General features: G+C 36.3%; 5 protein-coding genes across 6 annotated transcripts; 3 read left to right on the forward strand and 2 right to left on the reverse strand.

Annotated features, from left to right (window-relative positions):
- The first annotated feature begins 1,948 nt into the window (after positions 1–1,948).
- On the forward strand, positions 1,949–4,535 carry LOC127251527 (two-component response regulator ARR14-like). The gene is made up of 5 exons (XM_051275258.1): positions 1,949–2,033; positions 2,993–3,133; positions 3,246–3,611; positions 3,889–3,965; positions 4,107–4,535. The coding sequence occupies exons 1-5, from the start codon at positions 1,949–1,951 to the stop codon at positions 4,533–4,535; spliced, it is 1,098 nt and encodes a 365-aa protein (XP_051131215.1).
- Positions 4,536–7,065: 2,530 nt separating this feature from the next.
- LOC127252063 (heptahelical transmembrane protein 2) lies at positions 7,066–9,964 on the forward strand. Its single transcript, XM_051276070.1, has 3 exons — positions 7,066–7,523; positions 7,889–8,051; positions 9,163–9,964. Exons 1-3 carry the CDS (start codon positions 7,282–7,284, stop codon positions 9,847–9,849), a joined length of 1,092 nt encoding a protein of 363 aa, XP_051132027.1. The 5' UTR covers positions 7,066–7,281; the 3' UTR covers positions 9,850–9,964.
- Positions 9,948–10,616, reverse strand: LOC127252065 (uncharacterized). The gene is made up of 2 exons (XM_051276073.1): positions 10,323–10,616; positions 9,948–10,206 (listed from the first exon to the last, which is right to left on the reverse strand). Exons 1-2 carry the CDS (start codon positions 10,565–10,567, stop codon positions 10,074–10,076), a joined length of 378 nt encoding a protein of 125 aa, XP_051132030.1. The 5' UTR covers positions 10,568–10,616; the 3' UTR covers positions 9,948–10,073.
- On the forward strand, positions 10,609–12,713 carry LOC127252064 (nuclear pore complex protein NUP43). The gene is made up of 5 exons (XM_051276071.1): positions 10,609–11,487; positions 11,635–11,704; positions 11,877–12,117; positions 12,253–12,326; positions 12,428–12,713. The coding sequence occupies exons 1-5, from the start codon at positions 10,850–10,852 to the stop codon at positions 12,479–12,481; spliced, it is 1,077 nt and encodes a 358-aa protein (XP_051132028.1). The 5' UTR covers positions 10,609–10,849; the 3' UTR covers positions 12,482–12,713.
- A 138-nt stretch (positions 12,714–12,851) lies between these two features.
- LOC127252062 (autophagy-related protein 11) lies at positions 12,852–20,491 on the reverse strand. 2 transcript variants are annotated; one of them, XM_051276068.1, is made up of 6 exons: positions 20,311–20,491; positions 18,595–19,929; positions 15,426–17,043; positions 14,710–14,927; positions 13,658–13,871; positions 12,852–13,578 (listed from the first exon to the last, which is right to left on the reverse strand). In XM_051276068.1, the coding sequence occupies exons 2-6, from the start codon at positions 19,539–19,541 to the stop codon at positions 13,135–13,137; spliced, it is 3,441 nt and encodes a 1,146-aa protein (XP_051132025.1). In that variant the 5' UTR covers positions 19,542–19,929; positions 20,311–20,491; the 3' UTR covers positions 12,852–13,134. The 2 variants fall into 2 exon arrangements, with proteins under 2 accessions (XP_051132025.1, XP_051132026.1); XM_051276069.1 differs by lacking the exon at positions 20,311–20,491 and having other exon boundaries at positions 18,595–20,237.
- Positions 20,492–20,831: the final 340 nt, after the last annotated feature.

Here is a 20,831-nt window from a genome sequence, read left to right on the forward strand (position 1 = left end):
TAGTTTTGATTTTATTATTTTTAATAATTTTTTTTAAAAATATTAAATCAAATATCTATTTATTTATTTATTATATTATACTAAATTTAATTCAAAATCAAAATATCATATTTATATCACAAAATAAAAAAAAAATCAAAAATCAAAACTCTCCCACAAACAGACACACCTATACTGATTTTTATATATGTACATATATATATATATATATATATATATCTAAACATATTACGTGACGTCGACATCCATGCGTTAAGTCAAAATTGACTTTTATTTCAATATTCGATGACTTTTTATACAGTATTTATAGTGTCTACCGTTCGTATTACCGAACAGTGTGAACACTCCATAATGAAACATCAATTCAAAGAATAATATAATAATATAAGAAAAAAGGGACTCGTTTATTTTTTCTAATTCCCTATTATATTATTCGTTTTAAAATTTTAACATCACACCTAATATATATATATATATATATATTTAAAAAAAAAAAAACCATAATAAGAAATATAAATTTTCAAAGACTAAAAATTGGTATTGCTAAATCTTGTAAAATTAAGTACCTTCCATGTTAAGTTTATTTAAAAAAATTCCATGTTTATTGCTTCTAGATTTATTATCATGTAGTTGTGATGCCAATTTAATAAGATTGCAATAACATATCAAATTATAATAGAAAGTATATAATATAATGATAGACAATAAATAAAATGCATGTCAATAGTCTACAAAATACATCAATACAACACACTCTTATGAACAAACACCATGTTGTATCATATAAAAATGTGTAGTTTTTCATATGCTAATTTGCCTCGACGAGCATTGTAACTAAAATCCTATTTAATAAAAATTGAAACACGGATGAGAATTCCTATTTAATATCTTAAGGTCTGTTCAAATTTTGATTTAAATTTGTATCCCTTTTAAGTCACAAATCCAAATAAAACCTTAAAGAATAATTTTTTTTTTTTTTTTTTTTTTTTTTTCTCATCAAAATTTAAGGATTATACAAATAATCAATTAATCTTGATTCCCTAAAAATACCAAACTCCCGTAAGAGAAAAATTTAGTACGTTATTTTAAAATCATGATCAATGATTTATATTGTTATTATTATAATTAATGTTTTTTATGATTTATAAATCCAATGATAGTAACATTAGTTATATCATGTAATACACAGAAAATATTTATTGGCTATAAAAATCTTCGGATCTTCACAATCAAAATAAAATTCGAGACACAGACAATCTTGATTCGTGCATATTTATATTACACACCCTCACAGTCATACGGTCAAACGATGAAACAATAATCCCGACTTCAACATCGATTTTCATACTCGAAATCGTGTCAATATATCAATGCTCAACACAAAATTGCATGCTTTGCTTTTCTTGAAAATTAAATATAACTCCCACCGAATTCTAGCTGTTTGATTTTCATGAAATTCAAGGACATACTGCCCTTCTTTTATATACATATAACACATTATATTATGTATTGCCTAAATCAAAACAAGTTTCAAGTGTGGACACTGCACATTGCATATAGTCTCAAAAACATCAGTTACAAGTTCAATTCTCAATTAAATTATATAAATAAATAAATAAATAATTCAAACCAATATATTATTAATATAATAAGTGGTATTACATACACAATATATATTTTTTATATTTATGACGATATTGGTCTGAAAACTCTTTCTTTCCCTGCTAAAAACTTATAAGGGTTAAGTGTTTCCTCCCACTTCTCATTTCTTGAGTAACTCATCTTCCTTTTGACATTCAATTGCTCTCTTATAAATCTTCCTTTCTGCTTTGGCTCATCACATATATATCTAAATTAATTAAGGAGAATTTATTGAGCTATCACATATATATATATATATCATCAAGGATAAACCCTAATCCTCGATTTTCATCGGTGATCATTGAAAATGGAATTATCTGTGTTGTTAGTTGACAGTGATGCCGATTTCCTGCTTCAGACCGCCGCGTCGTTGCAGCTCTTTTCGCATAAAGGTAGTCGGGTAATTCCTTTCATTATTGTATGTCTATATATGTATATATTCGTTAATATCGATTATATAGCTCAGCTTTTAAAAGAAAGATGGGTATCATCTTAAGCTATATTTTTTGTTCCTTTTCTTCTGATCTTATTCAGCCATATGCTTTTGGATCTTTTGAGAATTGAGGGTCTGAGAATTTGTAAATTATACTTTAATCTATCAAGAATTTTGTTAATGAGCCCAAGAAATTGTGTTTCATCTTTGATCGATAAGAGCTATGAGATTTCTGAGAGATCAGATCCTCTTACTAAGAAACATATGATCTAGATGTTTGATGTTTGATGTTTGGTTCATGAATAATACCGACATTAATTGATTAATCTTACATTACTCTTTTCGAAATTCAAAGCTTTTTTTTTTTTTTCACCACCACCTCTTTGTATGTTTTTTGCCGTTCGAATATGATGTCATATATTTCAATGTGGTTTATTGTCAGATGAGGAGTATGAGTATTTTCATAGCCATAGTCAATGCTGACACTATGTTGTAATAAATTTGTATTTCTAAAAATGTATATTATTTATTTATTAGTATTTATTTATTTTGGGGGTGGGGGGTGTTAAATTTTTTAGTACTTAATACAAATATACATTAATATATTAAATGAGAATGTTTTTGTTACATGTATATATGAATTTCTTTTATAAGCGAACATGCGCGCAGTATGTTTATAAGTTATCATTAAACTAACACAAAACTTATAATCTTACAACATTTTATTTATTTATTTATTTATTTTTGAGGGAGGAGGGAGCATCGGGTGTTCTAATTTTTTAGTATTTATAGATGATACAAAATCTCAAATTAAATATGATTTTTTTTTTGGTATATATATGATTTCCATTATATCATTACAAAACTTATTACTATAAATTAATTCTTGTGTAACTAATATGAAAAGTTTTGTTTCAGTTATTGCAGTGGAGCAGATTTCAAGTGCTTATTCGATATTATCAAGAAATGATATAAAGTTTGATGTTTTGATGATTGACCTTAACCTATGTGGATTAAGGTTCTTACAAGATGCTACAGATATGGGTTTAACAGTGATATGTGAGTACTATTTCACATACTTATCTAAAATTTTTCACTACATATACGAATTGCATTATATATCATTACAAACTTCATTTAATTTGTCTATTTCCTATGTTTCATAATGAAGTGGTCACTACCGATGCAAATTCTGCTGTAGTCAAGACTGTGATACAAGATGGGGCATTTCTTCTCATGGAAAAACCTATTTTACATGAAGATTTGAAGTACCTATGGCAACATGTGTTTAGAGAGAAAACACAAAAGGATAAGGTTAATGTAGACACAAGTGAAGCCATGATGGCTACAGTAGAAAATCCGTCGAAAGACAAGGCAATTATTGAAGAATCAAGTGCTGAGTATATCCATATCGACTCGAACAAGAATGCTACTGATCATAGAGGCACCTCGCGGACCACAGCCAAACCATATGTCCAATGGACTCCGGAACTTCATCAGAAGTTCGAGGATGCCATTAAGCAACTTGGCGATGGAAGTATGCTTCTTATTTTAATTATATGCCGCACAATAATCGTAATATATATATAGGCTTTAATACATTAAGTTTTTATTAGTTTTAGAAAATATAGAAAAAATTTTGCAGACTTTTATTTTTCTAGGTAACACTAGTTTCATTGAGCCAAGGGATAATTTATATTCAACCCTAGTTGGTATGTATGCATTTCAATTAGGGTTTTATTATAGGGTTACGATTCGACCATACATGTCCTGTTCATTCTATTAATTTTTTATTTGTCGCCCATTCTGATAAGGATGCTTCCCAAAACACATTCTGGAGATAATGAACGTTCCTGGACTAACAAGATTGCAAGTAGCTAGTCATCTTCAGGTACATACATACATATATATATATATATATCTTCTAATTATCATATGTTTTGCATTATAAGTTGTCTAAATAGTTTTATTACATGAATTTTACACCTAATTCCCTTTTCCCTGCTCTTAATTGATCCTTGTCTGGCTGCAGAAATGCAGGAGCGATGGTAAGCTGCCTTATCAAGAGAAAGAAACAACCAATCCCGACTATTCGATGTATCCATTCTCTAGGCTAAATCGCGCAAAGACAACGAGGTTCGGATTAGCCCCGAAAATATCAAATGAGAACAACAACCGGCAAGCTGAACAAGTGCCTAGAGCAACCACAAGTAACAACGTTGGATCTTTGCAAAACATGGGACAACAAAATATCATTAATCCTGCAATTAATGAGATCATTCCCAACCAAAATTTGCTTGGAAATATGATTGGCTCGATCCATGTGGGAACCCCCTTGCTGCAGCAGCAGCAGCATGTTGTTGCAACAGCAGATTATGAACAGATTGCAAACACCTTGGATTTGCAGCAACTTGGGTTTGGCTATGGCTCCTATGCTGCCCAGGTTAGTCAATCAATTTAAATTTTTACTTACATATATAACTTTTGTGATGCATAAATTCTTGGCTTGCATATTGAAATTGCTTTGATCATTTCAAATATATATATATAACTTGAAAAATTGCATAATACAATTTTTAATATTGTGAAAGAACCCTAATTAAGTGGATATATATATACATATGCAGGCTTCGATCAATCAAATGAATGGTATGCAAGATAACAGTTTTTGGGATGGGAATTTTGCATGGGATCAATAAGAGAAGAAGCACAGAGTTAAAAAGTGTTCGATGGTCACTTAGCTTGCTTCCTGTTTATTATTATTATTATTATTATTATTTTGGCTGATCTTATTGAGACGTATACTATATATGATATGATATGATATATATTTGTATTAGTATGTGACCATCTCTAAAATAATACTTGAAATATTATACTACTTGTGAACTATATATTATATTATTTTAGAATGACTAGTTTTTTATTTGAGAAGTAATTTTACTGAATATGATTTGATCAAAATGATCATTTCCAACTCAACAAAATTGTAACATGGATTATTTTTCTTGGGAAATTCATATGATCAGTTAGCAAGTTTGTGTAGTTTCTATTTTGATTTTTACTCTCGTTCATATAAGTATAAAGTGCAATGGCAAAAATGAATGATACTATCAAAATGGCTGTAACTGCAAGATGTATAGGGAATTAATTTCCATTTGAAATAAATATAAAAGGCTCTTCATTTAATTCTACTAGTTCATGAGGTTGAAACTATCGTTTATTATTATCAAATTTTGATCAATTATTTAGGGTTGTTGCCATTGATTCACTTAAATCCATCTCAATTATGTTCCTGGGTGTGATTTGATTTTCAATATGGCCTCATAATTAGCTACAACTATGTTAATAAATGTATATAAGTAGAAAGGGAAAAATTAGGGTGTGAATTGAGGATAATCACTACTATATTGTATGTTTGTCAATACCCTGTTGACTAATTATAGTTGGTATATTAATAGTCAATCAAAATTGCTCGTCGGGTCTAATTTGTGCGGATTTATCTAGTGCACATTTTCGGATAGCTGATTCCACGTCATAAAAATTAAAAATTAAAAATTGGACAGCAAACTTATATTCATAAAATTTATATGCATTACAAATGATGTGTTTGTTTTGTGAGGTTGTTGAAAAAAAAATATATATATTTAGGTAAGATATACCTGTAGAGAATATAAAAATAGTGAATATGTGCAATATATTACTCCCTCCGTCCCACATAATTTGTCCCTATTTTCTATTTTCGTCTGTCTCACATAATTTGTCCTTTCTATTTTTGGAAATATAATTATGCACTTTAATCGCATTTTAAATTTTAAATTTTTTTAAATTTAATTAAATTATTTACTTATTTTAATCTTAATCTATAATTATTTTTACTAAATAATAATTATTTTTACTAATACACTTCTTAATTACTTACTAATTATACTTTATCTAAATTATCGTCTCTACAGTAATACACCATATTACATGGGACGGAGGGAGTATTTTTTTAGTAAAATGCTAGCCTCATATATAATACTCTCTTTGGATAAAAAAAAAATGTGTTCAAAATTCACTCCCTAAAATTAATTGAATAAGTATCTTAATATTATTCTTATAAGTTTTTTTGTACGAGTAAAATTGAAAATTTTATAAGGTTAGTAACATAATTTTTTGATTTAAGTACGCTTGAATGTAATAAATATATGTGCTCTATTGATGGTAATATAAATATAAAAAAATTCAAATTTTGCATTAAGTATGATATGAAAGTATTTTTAATAAATAAACTAAAATGATAAAACAAAACATATTTATTTCACGACAAAAAGAGTATCAAGTTTTAAAATTAATAAGCTCGATCATTTGGTAATAACATATATACTCACTAATTTAATTACCTGAGTAATATTTCAATGTGCTCAGTAAATAAAACTTATCATTGGTAATTATTCTGTAATTAATTTAATACCTAATGCAGAATATGCATATATTTTGTAAGAATTAATTACATACGAAAGGTGTTGGAATTGATATGGAATAATAGCCACTGGTTCAAAATTCAAATACGCAAAGTGAAATGTTTAGCTTGTGACTTGAAAATTTACTGAATGCCCTTTTTAAGAGAAAAAATTATATATATGTACAACTTTTTAAATATCAAACTCAATATATTATTTATTTATTATTTTATTTTTCCACTTTAATTCGAAACTATAATTGAAATTATATAAATTAATTTTCCTCTATGAAAATAACGTAAATAGCAGAAATATATTGAAACGTTGGTCCCACACTACTAATGTTGTTGACCTTCCTACCAAATTTGAATACTTGGACCAATTTGGAGGCTGAACATGTTGGCCACGTGCTTAATTCCGATTGGATGGTTATATGTTGACCTGGCAATTAAAGGAGCACTCGGCCGCAGGTGATTGTAGCTTCAGTGAATTAATATGCGACCACACGGTATTTTATCCCACTATAAAATTCCTCGGCGCCTCTCATTGAAAGCATCATTTGCAGATTTACAAATAAATACTTTTTATGATTTAGCATTACAGTTGGGCTTTGATAGAAGGCGATCGGAGGGAGGAAAGGAAATCTTGGTATTCCGGCGGGAGGCTTGGCCGGAGAAATATAGAGAGCTCACATCAGGTTTCCTTGTCAGGCAGGGGATAAATAGCCTTGGAGAGGATATTATTTTGGATTTTAAATTGAATATGAAGAGGCGGAGCCCTGTGAGGTCGTCGCAGCTGCAGGAGCCGGCGGCGTGCGGTGGCGGTTGCGACGGTGGTGAGGAGATAAGGAAATGGAAGAGGAGAACGCTCGTGAAATACGAGGCGTTGCCGGATTATTTGAAGGATAATGAATTCATTAGGAAGTATTACAGATGTGAATGGCCGCTGAAGGACATTCTTCTCAGCGTTTTCTCATTGCACAACGAGACGTTGAACATTTGGACGTGAGTTGATCTTTCCTCTGTTCTTCACGCACACACGAGTTCCGTGCATTTGATTATTTTTGTCGATTGCTTAATTTCTCAGTTCTGATTAACCGCCTAACCGTCTTCCCATCCGTGTTGAAATTTTCTTTGAACCGTAGAAATTCAGGAAATATCTGTGATATTCTTGCGAACGTCATTTCACGAGTTACCGATTTACCATTTACTCTCCTGGTTACGGTTAGAATACCAAAAGTTAGGGCAATTAATTTTTAACTTTTTGGAATTCTTCCAGTTTGTATTTTCTTTGGAATTCATTGAAATGCTATTACTATAGTGACCTCTGAAATTTAGGTATATTAAATTTGACATTTGACGATTCACAGGCACTTGGTTGGATTTATGATATTTACGGCGCTGATGATAATGAGTTTGAGTGAGACAATGAGCATCGAGAATGTGATGGCGACTTTATTCGGGGACAGAAATGATGGATTGCTCAACCTCAAAATGATGAACCAGTCGAACAGCTCCAGCGCTTTCTTTACGGTAAGTGCATTCCCTTTCCCGTAGCATTTCGTTTTACCATCTCTTGTTTCCGATTCAAGAATTTTTGTTTGAATTAGCAAGGCGGTAAAAAATAGAAGTAACTTCTAGTTCTAGTCAATCAACTTTGAATTCTCAGTAGTTAATACTATTAGTTACATATCTGAAAAAAATATAGTTGTATAATTTACTGAAACAAATATAGCAATCACACTCTCTCATAGACGGAATTACTTTAGGCATAATTGCCGGAGAGAAAGAAAACGAAAAAGTGATTTCAAGAAGTCCAGATAGATCGTACATGTGAACAATAAATAATTTATATATGGGTCCAGAGACCCAGTTGTTTCTATGAATTTGTTCCTGAACAATCGGCCAGGTGTCGGGGCCCCCATACATGTGAAATATGGTCACATCATCAGCAAGCTTTAGATGGATATGGCTACTTCCCCTCCCATGTCTTGTACATATATATTATGAGAAGTTTTTCTTTTATCCCTTCCTCAAATATTCTTGCCAAATATTTAACAATAGCTTTTTGATTAGCTAGCGTAGATGCAAAGGCTTTTTTTTGGCTAATTTCAATGGAAAAAGTTGTATAAACCTATCAAAACTTGATGATATTGTCCATTTCCTTTCTGGCTATAAACACAAGATAAATATGATTGAACTAGCTTGTCGTGCACGAATAGCCTACCGCCCTTACAGCTTGCTTAATGATATATGATGGCGAAATCTTTACTTTCAACGAATATGCAATTTAGACGCTGCTTTCAATTTCCAAGGGTAACTTCTGTGCTCCACATTTTTTATTTGCTTGGAAGTTGTTCATGTCAGGTTGCAGCACGTTTAGGAAAACGTAAGCACGCTAGATGTTGGGTGCATATCAACTTCAAAGAAATTTTATAAAAGAAAAAGTAAATAAAATTGTATGTAGTAAGTAGGTAAGCTAGGAGCTTCTATGATCTGTTAAAAAAACCAAAAAAAAAACTGTGTGTGAATTCTATGGAGTGTTGTTTCCTTCATGCAACAAAGTTTTAATATAATTGGGATCTGAAATATGACTTTCCCGAATCCTAACAGTAATTAAATTACCATTTCTGATGATCTGCAGGGTTCTTATGGAGAACATATTGCTAGATCGTCCACCCTGCTTCCAGCAAAACCGCGGGATTCAATTCCGATATGGCCGTGGCTTGTTTTCTTAGGAGGAGCGATGAGTTGTTTGATCTTCAGCTCAGTATCCCACCTTTTCGCCTGCCACTCTCGTCGCTTCAACCTCTTCTTCTGGCGCTTGGACTACGCCGGCATCTCCCTCATGATCGTCTGCTCCTTCTTTGCCCCAATATACTACGCCTTCTCCAACCACCCCTATTGGCTCGTCGTATACCTGTCCTTCATCACTTTACTTGGCATCCTAGTCGTCATAACCCTCCTTTCCCCGTCTCTATCAAGCAGCCGGTTCAGGTTCTTCAGGGCTGCCCTCTTTCTCTGCATGGGGTTCTCGGGAGTGATCCCGGCAACTCATGCAACAATCCTTTATTGGGATCAATCTCAGATACTCATCTCAGTCGTGTATGAGATAGTCATGGGGCTTCTATACGGCATTGGGGCAGTTTTTTACGTAACTAGGATCCCCGAGCGATGGAAACCGGGTGCATTCGATATTGTAGGCCACAGCCATCAGATCTTCCATGTATTCGTTGTCGCTGCCGCCCTGGTTCACTGCGCCGCCACCCTCAATATCATGGAATGGCGACGGGCATCGACTTACCTTACTCAGAATTTGCAAGCCTCGTAGTTAACATTGTGTGAAATCTAGTCTGATTTGGTTGGTTTGTATATGACAATGCATTCAAACCCTAAGAAAAAAAATGTTGGATGGTCCCTTGCCAGAGGTGGAGAACTCTTATCCACTTTGAACTGTTTTTAAGTTGGGATACAAAAACAGTCGACAATTGAGTGTTGTATCGATCAAGCCCTAGATGGTGCTTAGATTCCTGTGTGCGTACACAGACCACAATTTCAACCCTCATCTTTCCCAGACAATGAAATGATTAAAAAGAGACACAAAGGCACCACAAGAAAAGCTGCAACTTTTAGTAAGCCTTCTGTCCCTCTTGAAATCACACCAATTCTTGACCAATCTCCACTGTACCTGAAATTCATTCATCACATACAACTAAACAAGCAGACAACATTCTCGCTCAAGAAACAAAATGAAAACAACTTGGTTCATTTCTTCCACTTGAATTTTAATATTTTAATGTGTACCCGGCATCGATGAATCCCAGTGCAAACACTGCAGCAGCAGACTGGGCTACGAGCTTGCAGGTGCTATTAGGAAGTTTCAATTGGAAAAGGGCTTGGCTCTTCTTGCTAGGAACTTCAGTGGAGGAATCTTTCTTGGCTGCAGATGGAAGAACACTTGTCCTTCTTCCATTATTTCTGTGGAAACAAAGAAGATAACAAGGTGGTGATGATGATGATGATGATAATTTGGATGTGAGTGACGACATTTTCCTATCCCATGGCCAGACCAACGTCTTGCCACTCTCTCTTCTAACTTCCTCGACTACAATACCTTTTTTTTTTTTTTTTGGGCTGTAATTAAATTTATCTGATCGATATGGGCCGACCCATCCATTCAATATTGGCCCATTATAGAAACATTACGAAAAACATAAAAACCAATTCAAAGAGATTGCTAGGAAAGGTTTAGGCAAAAACCCATTCGTGTAGTGAAGGCGGTAAACGGACCGTTGAAATCTGGCCACTGGAGCTCAGTTAGCACAGCAGCCATGGCGGTCACGACTTCCGATCAGTCCCCTCGAGTCCACAAACTACCTCAGCACACCTACATCGACGCCCTCCGGTGGCTGCCCCACGTCTCCACCTTCTCCCGCCACATCCTCTTCGCCACCTACGACTCCGATGCCTCCTCCCCTTCTCTCCAGACCCTCACTTTCTCCTCCTCCCAAATCGGGCCCTCCCTCGCCCCTCAGGTCTCCATCTCCGCACCTTCCAGAATCACCTCCCTAAAGGTCTCTCCCTCTCCCTTCTCGCCCGCCAAACCAATCGCCGCCGCCGCTACCTTCTCCGGCTCGGCTCTCTTCTATTCCGCCGATTTGATTAACGGCTCTCTGAATCTGGAGTTCGCCGTCCCCGAAACTGGGTTTCATACGGGCCCCGTTTCGGGAATTGATTTGAGCGACAGTGGGTCGGAGTGCGTGAGCGTCGGGGAGGATGGGAGGGTCAATTTGGTCAATTTGACCAAGAAGGGTTTCAGGCGGGTGTTTGAGAGTAATGGCCTGGTTTCGTATACCTCTGTGCGTTGGGCTTCCCCCGTGGAATTCGTGACGGGTGCGTTCGGGTTTGGACTCCATTGGTGGGATCAGAGGAAGCCTGGTGGACCTGTTGCTTTGTTCAAGGAAAATTGGTACTCTAATATATACATATTGATTGTTGATTCTGTAGAATTCGTTGCTTTTGCATATGATATGATCGTTGTCATCAATGGAAGTTCAAAAATGTGGCCATTGAAAATAATATTAGCATTAATCTGATGAAATGTGTGCTCTGGCAGGACAGGAGGAGCTACTTCCGGCGTCGTGCACTCGATCGACATTCATCAATCACGAAAGCACACTTGCCTCGTAAGATTCGATGCTTCTTTTATAACTTCTTGTGGTACTAATTTGTGTTACAATTCTTGTATTTCTTTGTTGGAAATACTATTAGGTTTGGGCTGTTGCTTGATTGAATCTCAAGTTTGATCCTACTTTTGGGCTTGAGCTTTGTTTTTGACTAATATATTTGTATGCGAAGGCGGGAGGTTCTTCGGGGACTCTGTTTGCATGGGATATTCGATCGCCAAAACAGTCTGTTGTACTCTCAGGTGTTGGCTTTCGCGATGCGCCAAAAAATTCTCTAGTAGAAAGCGATGTGTGGGAGGTCCAGTATGACAACTACACGCATTCTTCAAAAATAATTAACTCCTCGTCGTCATCCAGGATTCTGCCAGCTATGATATGTTCGGAGGATGGAATCCTTGGTGTGGTCGAACATGGTACGTCATTGCATTCAAGTCTGTTAATCGTTACTTACCAAACTATGAATACGTCGAGAGCTTCAATTTTGAATCTGCTGAGTTCATGGGCTTATGGCTCTTTCCAAAAATGTGCTGGTGGTTGATTCATTTCAGGCGAAGAACCGGTGGAGCTTATGGCTGAACCATGTGCTATAAATAGCTTCGACATTGACAGACAAAACCCATCGGTACATTAAAAATAAAAAAATAAGCGTATATAATTTTTTGGAAAATTCGAGGACTACATCTATACTCTCAATCATCTGATTGTTTCTTTCTCGGTTTGCAGGATGTGATATGCAGTTTGGAATGGGAATCAGTTGCAATTTTAACCAGGCCATAGGCTTACAATTTAGCTTTTGTTAAGGTTGTGTTTCATTGATTATCCTCGTTGGCTCGATAGCTTGGGCAATTTTTGCTCGAGCTAGGATTATCCTTTGTCTCATGCCTCCTCTTTCCTTTGATCATCCTAGAATTCAAACAGAAAACCCATGTCCATGATGTGTAATGAATCGACTATCTTACATTTGAATTCTATTCATTGAGCTATGAGAATACGTCGAGCATTTCTTAAATCTGGTTGGATTCGTATGCTAATTATAATTGTGGGATTCAAGCCTTTTAAATAAAGATCATTGAAAGCTCAAGTAATGTGGAGCTTCTTGACTATGCATATTCAAGAAACTGTAATGGCAGTTCAACATTTGCAAGAATGAGCCTAAAAACATTCATCCATAAAAGACATAAAAAGGCAGCAAGACAATGAGAAAGCAAGCATTTTATGTATGTACAGAAGAGATTTGATTGAATTAATAATCCTTTGCCCCCGGCAAGGCTAAGAGCTATACAAGAAACTATCATCAATGGAGGAGTAGATTGTTCCCATCTTCAGTGCCATTACAAGTAACATATATATATATATATAGTAGATATAGATATATACACTTGGTGTTTTTCTTCCATCACATCTCTATCTGCCACACATTGCAACAAAGATCAGGAAGGCGATGTCGATGAAGTTGTTGATGTTGAAGTCGAATGAATGGAGGAAGTGGAGGTCCTTGTATCCGGTAACATGGCAACAGTCACTATGAAGTATTCACATCCGACAGGAAGGCCATAAGGATTCGATGAAGAGCCCAACCGGCTCGGTCCACCTTCAGATGATGCCAGCACATCAACCTGATCCCTGATGCTCTCACCTGGATCCGGTGTCGATGGAGGCGACTTCACCATCCTCCGTTCGATATGTACAACCTGCCCTATGATGTAGTCTGGACGGCTTGCAAGATGGTCAGTGAATAAGGCCACCGATTCAGTAGAAAGGTAATAGTGAGGGCAGCTGCGGTTTATAGCCTTGTAATAGCCAGCAGATTTGAGCACAAATGCAGCTATCTCGTGAACTTCCAGCCGGCCAAACGATATCTTTTCCTTGTTCGCCTGTTCATCGATTAGTCATTCATTATTTCAGTTGCTCCGCACATATATATTTATATTTTGGGATCGGAAGAGTTATTACCTGCTTTTCAAGCTGATGCTTTATGTAGAGTGTGTTGGCAATCTCTTTCTTTTCTTCCAACTCCTTGGAGAGCTGCTCGTTTTCAGCTTCGGTTTTAGAGTATCTGTCGAGCAATTCAAGGCACTGCCTTGACAGGCTACTAACTTTTTCAGCAAGGGCGCGAAGGAACTCACGAAACTCAGCAGTAGTTTCATCCTCACTTTCATTTGAGGAACTGATCATATACAGGCATTCAGTTAGTGAAGTACAGTGGACCGATAAAAGAAGCTAGTATAACAACAACTATGCTGCAACATAAAAGATCTATTCAAATTACCGGCGGATTATATATATATATAAATATAGGACATACCTTGTAGCAATGCTCAGCATTCCTCCGAAACACATAACCAAACAAACAATTCTAAAGAGACTTTTCTAACTCATACATACACAAACATTCAAATTCAATGATTCACCAATCATTACATTTTGTCACAATTACCAAACAGACAAGCATGCATGTAAAAACACACATATATGACTGCAAAATTGTTATATATAATGCTCTTGTGTACAGAAGTTAACTTAGACTATAATAATCTTGAAAAGATTTTTACACCACAAATATACAGCACACTTCCCATGTCTACAATATTCCAAAATATTCCTATACTTACAAGGTAATATTTTTACCCACTACTTGGGTTAGCATTTGAATTTTGAAATGAAGGTGACTTAGATTATTGGTTTGTAACAGCAAAAGGGGAATGAAAAAAATGTCATCAGAAATTTTGGATTTGTCATCCATCGGTGACAGTGATTACTCTAAATTACTTGCATGTTGAAACAAATGTAATTATACAAGTGGTTTTATGCTTGATTCAAAATGTAATACTCTAGCAAATGTCCAATTACATGTTTCCAAAATTTTGATCGACTAAAGCACAGCAGAGAAAATAGGCCATCATGATGATACAAGAAAACAAATATTCATCTTCAGGAAACATTCTGAAACAAAGGCATGTAAATAAATATATCAGAACATGAACAAAGAATGCAGCAGCGCTTACCTGCCGAGGGACTGTGCTAAAGCACGCAAAGAATCTGAAAGATTAGTCGGCCCAGCAGATATAACACAGTTTCTCAGTCTTTCAAAAAGGCCACGCATTTTGACAGCAGAGACACGCAATGTACTGTACTCTGATGCCCTACGATCAGCTGCACAAAGATGGGTTTGTGCTTCCTTTCTAGCCTCATGCAGACAATTCTCTAAATGAGCACAATTCATCTGCAAACAATAAAACAACAGAATGATGGATGCATCTTAAATACTCAAAACATATATACATATAACAAATTGTGATGCAAACATACATATATGATGTATCATCTCGTATTTTTTATAAGAGTTTTGGGCACACGAATCAAACAATTTTAGAGTTTTCAGAAAATGCTGTGAAAGCTTATCTGGCGTGCACTTGTTCGCAGTCAAGCTAGGAAAAGTCAGAAAAATATGTTCATCTTTCATGGACTCATTTATTCGTTGGGGAGAACTTAAGAACATCGGCGTAACGCTGTAGCTCCATCACTTAAATAACCCATAACATAAAAGAGTATCCGAAGTTTGGGATGGGATCCGTTGTCCCCCTCCCTACCGTATCCCGCGTGTTCCCTCTCACATTTGTGCATAGATACACACATATGTATGTATATTGTGAGAGGGGACATGAGGGGGAGGGGACAGCAGATCCAGTGTCCCAAAGTTTATATTACAGTTAGCCAATACCTGAGATTCATCAAGTAGCTTCTGACTGACCTCCAACTCTCTTTCAAGATTGGAAACCTCACCAATCAACTCTTGGATCTTTGATTCTGCACTGTCTAATTGACTTGATTTCTGTTCTAGGGCATTTCGCAATTCCATCACCAAGCTATCTTTTACTGTAGCATCCAAATCTGGCTCAGGGGCAGGTTCATGCAACAGAACACCTGCTGGTTGTGATAAACTAACAGCCATATTACTTGCCATGAGTGCCATGCCTTCATCAGGCAATGATGATTCCTTCTTGTCACTGTCGATACGATGGCCTTTATCAAAGTGTAGATCTTGCATCGATGAATCCAAAGAAGGGTTGACCGTTGCAGAGGAATCTGCCATATTGTCATCCAATCCCTCATGCACCTTGCCATGATCAGGGTGAATTGCAGACTTCGACAAACCAGATGGGCAAGTGATCTCTTCCATTGATGCTTCTGACTTGTTATCATCAGTCTTAGCAGTGGAAACTGCAGAATTAGATGCATCCTCCTCAACTGAAAGCTTACGTCCTCTCAAATATTGATCAGACAACCTTTGCTCTAGTTCCTGAATCCGTTTCTCATAAGACTCACATTGCATCTGCTTCATCTTCAGTGCTTCGTGTAGGTGTTTTTCATACACATCTTTCATGTGCAAAGCTTCAGAATGCTTCTCTTCGGCTTCTTTCAATATACTCTCTATTTTACTATCATCAAGAGAGTCATAATCAAGCTCTGCACTCATGAAACACAATAATGCAATTTTGGAAGCCAAATCAGCTTTCAGTTTTGCATTCTCAACTTCCATCTTGCTGGTCCCTGCAATCTCCACCAACTCTGACCCATCAGGTAGATCCTGCCAATCAGACTTTACATGGGAGTCTACTCCACTTCCTTCAACTTCACCTATCTGAGAACCATCATTAGAAATGGATGATGAAGCCCTAGAAGTCCTTGGACTGGCTAATAGTGACTCAGGAGCATACCGATCAATATCTTGAAGATCAATGTCAATCAAATTAGTGTCAAAAGGTGCAATATTGACATCACATGAACCAGGAGTATCATACAATCCCATGGCTGCTAATATATCTCTAGGAATATAAGAGCTTTGTTGTTTTAAAAATTCATCACGCCTTCTAAGTTCAGCATCCCTCTCTTTTGCAAGTTTTTCAGCCAACTGTCCAGCCTTACCCATGTAGATCTTCATTGCTGCTTTCCTTCTCGCTACTTCCGCAAAGCAAGCCCTATAAGCAGGACCAATCCCATGTACCACATTTAAGTGCTCAAATTGATCATCCTGAAACTTCAAAGCCTCGTGGAATAGGGGGAATTTGTAGCGCACACCTTTAATCGTGTACTGAATGAATGCGATCCTTTCCATATAATGGTGCACAAAGACATTCATCTCATTCTTTTTATCAATGCAAAAAGCAAGCAAACGCTCAATTTCTCGTTCACATTCCAGCATTTTCGGAAGGTTACTTTTATCGTGGCTATCATACATAGGACCCAATGCTGAAACAGCATCATGAGGGCGCAGTGATGAGGACAACTCGCCAGAAAGACAGTCATCCACAAGCTTCTTCACAGTATTTACATCTTTACTGTAGCAATTCAGACAATATATCAATTAATAATTACTCATAGTACAAAAATTGAAAAGACACTGAGGAATGGCTCTTGCATGCAGCATACAATGTCAAATACAGAAGAAGGGAAACAAACAGCATACATATACAAGAAACCTAAAAATACTAGTGCCACAATAGGGTGTGATAGCATATACATAAAACTTAGAAACTAAAAAATTTCTTAATGTCAATTGTAAGGCAACTAATTTCTAACATCCTCAAATAATCTCTCTTAAATTTAAATATTTACAATAATGATGATATGTTTTGTATTCTTGTTACAGATATTATTACCCTAACTCCAGGCTAATGTGATCAGGAAGAGATAACTTCCATGCCCTATTTAAAGTATAATAAATCTATTATCAATCAGAATGTAACTCACAAAAGATCATGCAACGACCACATCTTTGGAGTCATTTCCACTTATTATATTCTCTAGACCACAACACAAGTTAAGCAATATCACAGCTACAAACACAAGAAAACAAACAGTACTGGGATTTCCTTCATCCTGTATAGTAATTAGACTTAATGTGCCGAAAACCCAAAATTTTACAAAGTTTCAACCTTTTGGAAAGAATATTTAACTCAAAAGAGATCAGGTCAAGACCCTTCCTCATCCTCTCAACACTATATCAACCACCACATCACTGTACAAAGTGAACTCAATAATCAGAAAATTTTCCCCTGATTCTAAAGGTAAATGCCCATCCCCCTTACTTATATTACATCTTTCAGCATCAAAACCACATAACTACATAAGCTCTGCTTTCAGTTCTCTTCTACACTCAAAATATATTTTGGGTAATTTAATAAGAAATTGCAAAGCAGATTAAAGCATGTTGTTTTTATTATTGGTCACATAGAAGTCTCACAGCATTACATTCGTCATTTTGTGCTATTAAAAAAATTGCATACTTTTTCTCTATACAGCTAGCTACTTTGTCACCAACATGATATTGCATTAAACTAAAATCTTCTTCTCCCCATTACCCAAAGTTCCCATAATAATAAAAAAAGAAAAGAAGACCCAGCAAACTGTTTCATGCTAACATTAAAACACCTGAGGAGGTCCTACCACAATATTCTTGTGGCCTATGGTCCACCCAATAATGTACATAATGCATGCATCTGATAGGATGGTCATCAAGCTGCTACGTAAGGGTATTTAATTGATGCCGTCATGTACCCAAACCAAAATAATTGTACCAAGGCCAACCGTCAGCAGATGCACCCACACTACATTTAATTAGAATTAAAAAGAGCAAAACGGAAACACAAAACATCTGAACTGCTCGACATTCTGTCATTATGTGCACGTACTCATGACAATAAAAAAGGAGCGTAATAAAGTTGGTAGGATACAGATATTGCACATTCCGCACGAAGTCAATTTTCATACAAATCACAAACCATGATTATAGAAAACAGCTATACCAATCAAAATAAGAATGTTCTTGTGCACGTGGGGGGCGGGGTGATAGGAGGACTGAATGAGTAAGTATGAGTAAGAGAGAGAACCTTAAAGCCTGCATTATGCTCTTCTGCTCACTGATAAACCGCTGATTGTCCTTTAATGACGATTCCACATCTTTGATGAGAGATGAAGCCTTTCCATTACAAGAAAACAAGTTCTCCGTGTTGCGCTTCAGATCTCCAAACTCCTGCTTGAATGCTGAAACTTTGTTCTCCAATTGCCTGTGGGAACTGCCGCAGGCCTCCACTGTCTTCCGCAGATTTTCTTCCTTGACGAAATCCAGTAAGCATTTCCGATTATTAGATTGCAACATTGGAGGAAGCCTTACAGATCTCAGCTTCTCCATATCCCTCCCAAAGTTCACCAGAAGGCTGTTATGACACCGATGCTGATGAGAGTAGCGTTTTATAAAATCCGCATAGTTCTGGCTAACAATCTTATAGAAATGATCCAAATTACCCCTGGCAATCTCCAACGCCCTTTCTTGCACCTTCTGCTCCTGCAACAATCTCTCGCATATCTCCCTTTTCGCTAAGGTACGGCTGTAGATAGCATGTCCACACTGAAAATGATACCGAAACTGTCTTTCATATGAAGGCAATGCCTTCAAAGCAGGATCCGAAGCCTCATCCAAAGGATGAGGATTATGAGAAGAAGATGGCACTGGCGGATCAGGTATGTTAATACTCTCAATCCGCTCCGGCGCAGGAGCTGGCGAATTACTCCGCATCCTCGATCTATTGAACAGAAATACATCCCGGTCATCGGATGGTAGCTTGTATGCTGAGAGAGGTCGCTGAGATTCCAGTTTCATGTCCAAGCACAATAGAAGCTGATCATTCAACGGAATCCCACATTCGGATTCTAAAAATTTCTGCAAAGCCTCAACAAGCGTGTATTCATCGCAATCCAGCTCATATGAATGCCCACTCTCGGCAATATGAACCATGAGCTTCCCCATTTGAATCACACCTGAAGCACTGGAACTCATCTCTGGACTGAACCCTAAATAGAATCAATTGAAGTCTCAACCACAATTACCTTAAACCCAACTTCTTCCCTTCTCCGCCGATATCCCAAAAGCAAATAGAAAACCCTTCGGAGGAACCCCCAATTAAATTCAACCCAGCATCGATGTAACGAATTAAACGTTGATTTCACCTCCGATTCCTTAACAGAAGACCTAGAGATTCCAAAGATCCCCAAAATCAACACGAATCTTCACCGCACTCCACACAGAATTCCACCGACGAGAATTTCAACGCCCACCGACGACTAACCGCATAATCCTTCTGGGAAAAGGGCACAATCTTCAGCACACTCACCGAAAATAAAAATCAACGAGACCCCCAATCTCCATTCATAGTTTCAATGAATCCCTGCAATCAAGAACCCCCAACGCCCAACAAAATAAACCGTTTAAAATATATAGCAATAACAGAGAGATTCACAAAATCCACTGAACACCCTCTGAAAAAACTTAGAAAAAACACAGCTTTCATAGCTAAAAGACAAAAGGCAATAGATAGAGTTACAGCGAAGAAAGATAGTAATCCCAACCAACAACTACAAGAAAACAAATTCAACACGAAACCCAAATAGATTCATATTTTTTTTCCTGCGTGTATTCCCGCACACCTTGCTTGCGTTTAGCTGTCGTTCTACAATGGCGTAGACCCACCGATCATATTATCCGCCGAAACACTTGATTACAACCTAACCATTTTAGTTCAATTTTTAGTATGGGATTGAAAGCGAACCTTCCAATTGAAGCAATCCCCAGTAGCAGCAGCCGTTTGTTGCGTCGTCTTGCTCAACAGAGAAGGCAAAGAGTCCTACGGAAGAAAGAACTGGAAATTGCTTCCACCTGCCTGCCGTGCTTCGTTATATATTTGCCCAGCAATTATTTGGACTTTTTTTAATATATTATTTTTGTTTCTTCGATTTGATATATGGTAATAATAATAATAATAATAATAATCATTTGTTCATATACGTATCCGAGATTCGGGGTACTAATTGCTCAATACACTGTAATTGCTCATTCTTGAGAAGGAAGAAAGATTATTCATAAACCAAGTCTACCATGAATGTGGACTCCTTCCTTCTCCTTTTTGCTGATATAAATTTCTTGTACAATTAATCTGCTAGCTTTATGAGTTGGGTTGTTAGACTAATCTCATTCTTAATTTACTTTAACTTCTATTAATTTTCATAATTATAGTTTATTTATGTATGTTTCCTTAGGGCATGTTTGGTTGCCTATTTCCAACACAGCACC

The sequence above is a fragment of the Andrographis paniculata genome, unplaced genomic scaffold, assembly GCF_009805555.1.
Source record: "Andrographis paniculata isolate CXL003 unplaced genomic scaffold, ASM980555v1 Contig45END, whole genome shotgun sequence".
NCBI classification, from domain to species: Eukaryota; Viridiplantae; Streptophyta; class Magnoliopsida; order Lamiales; family Acanthaceae; genus Andrographis; species Andrographis paniculata.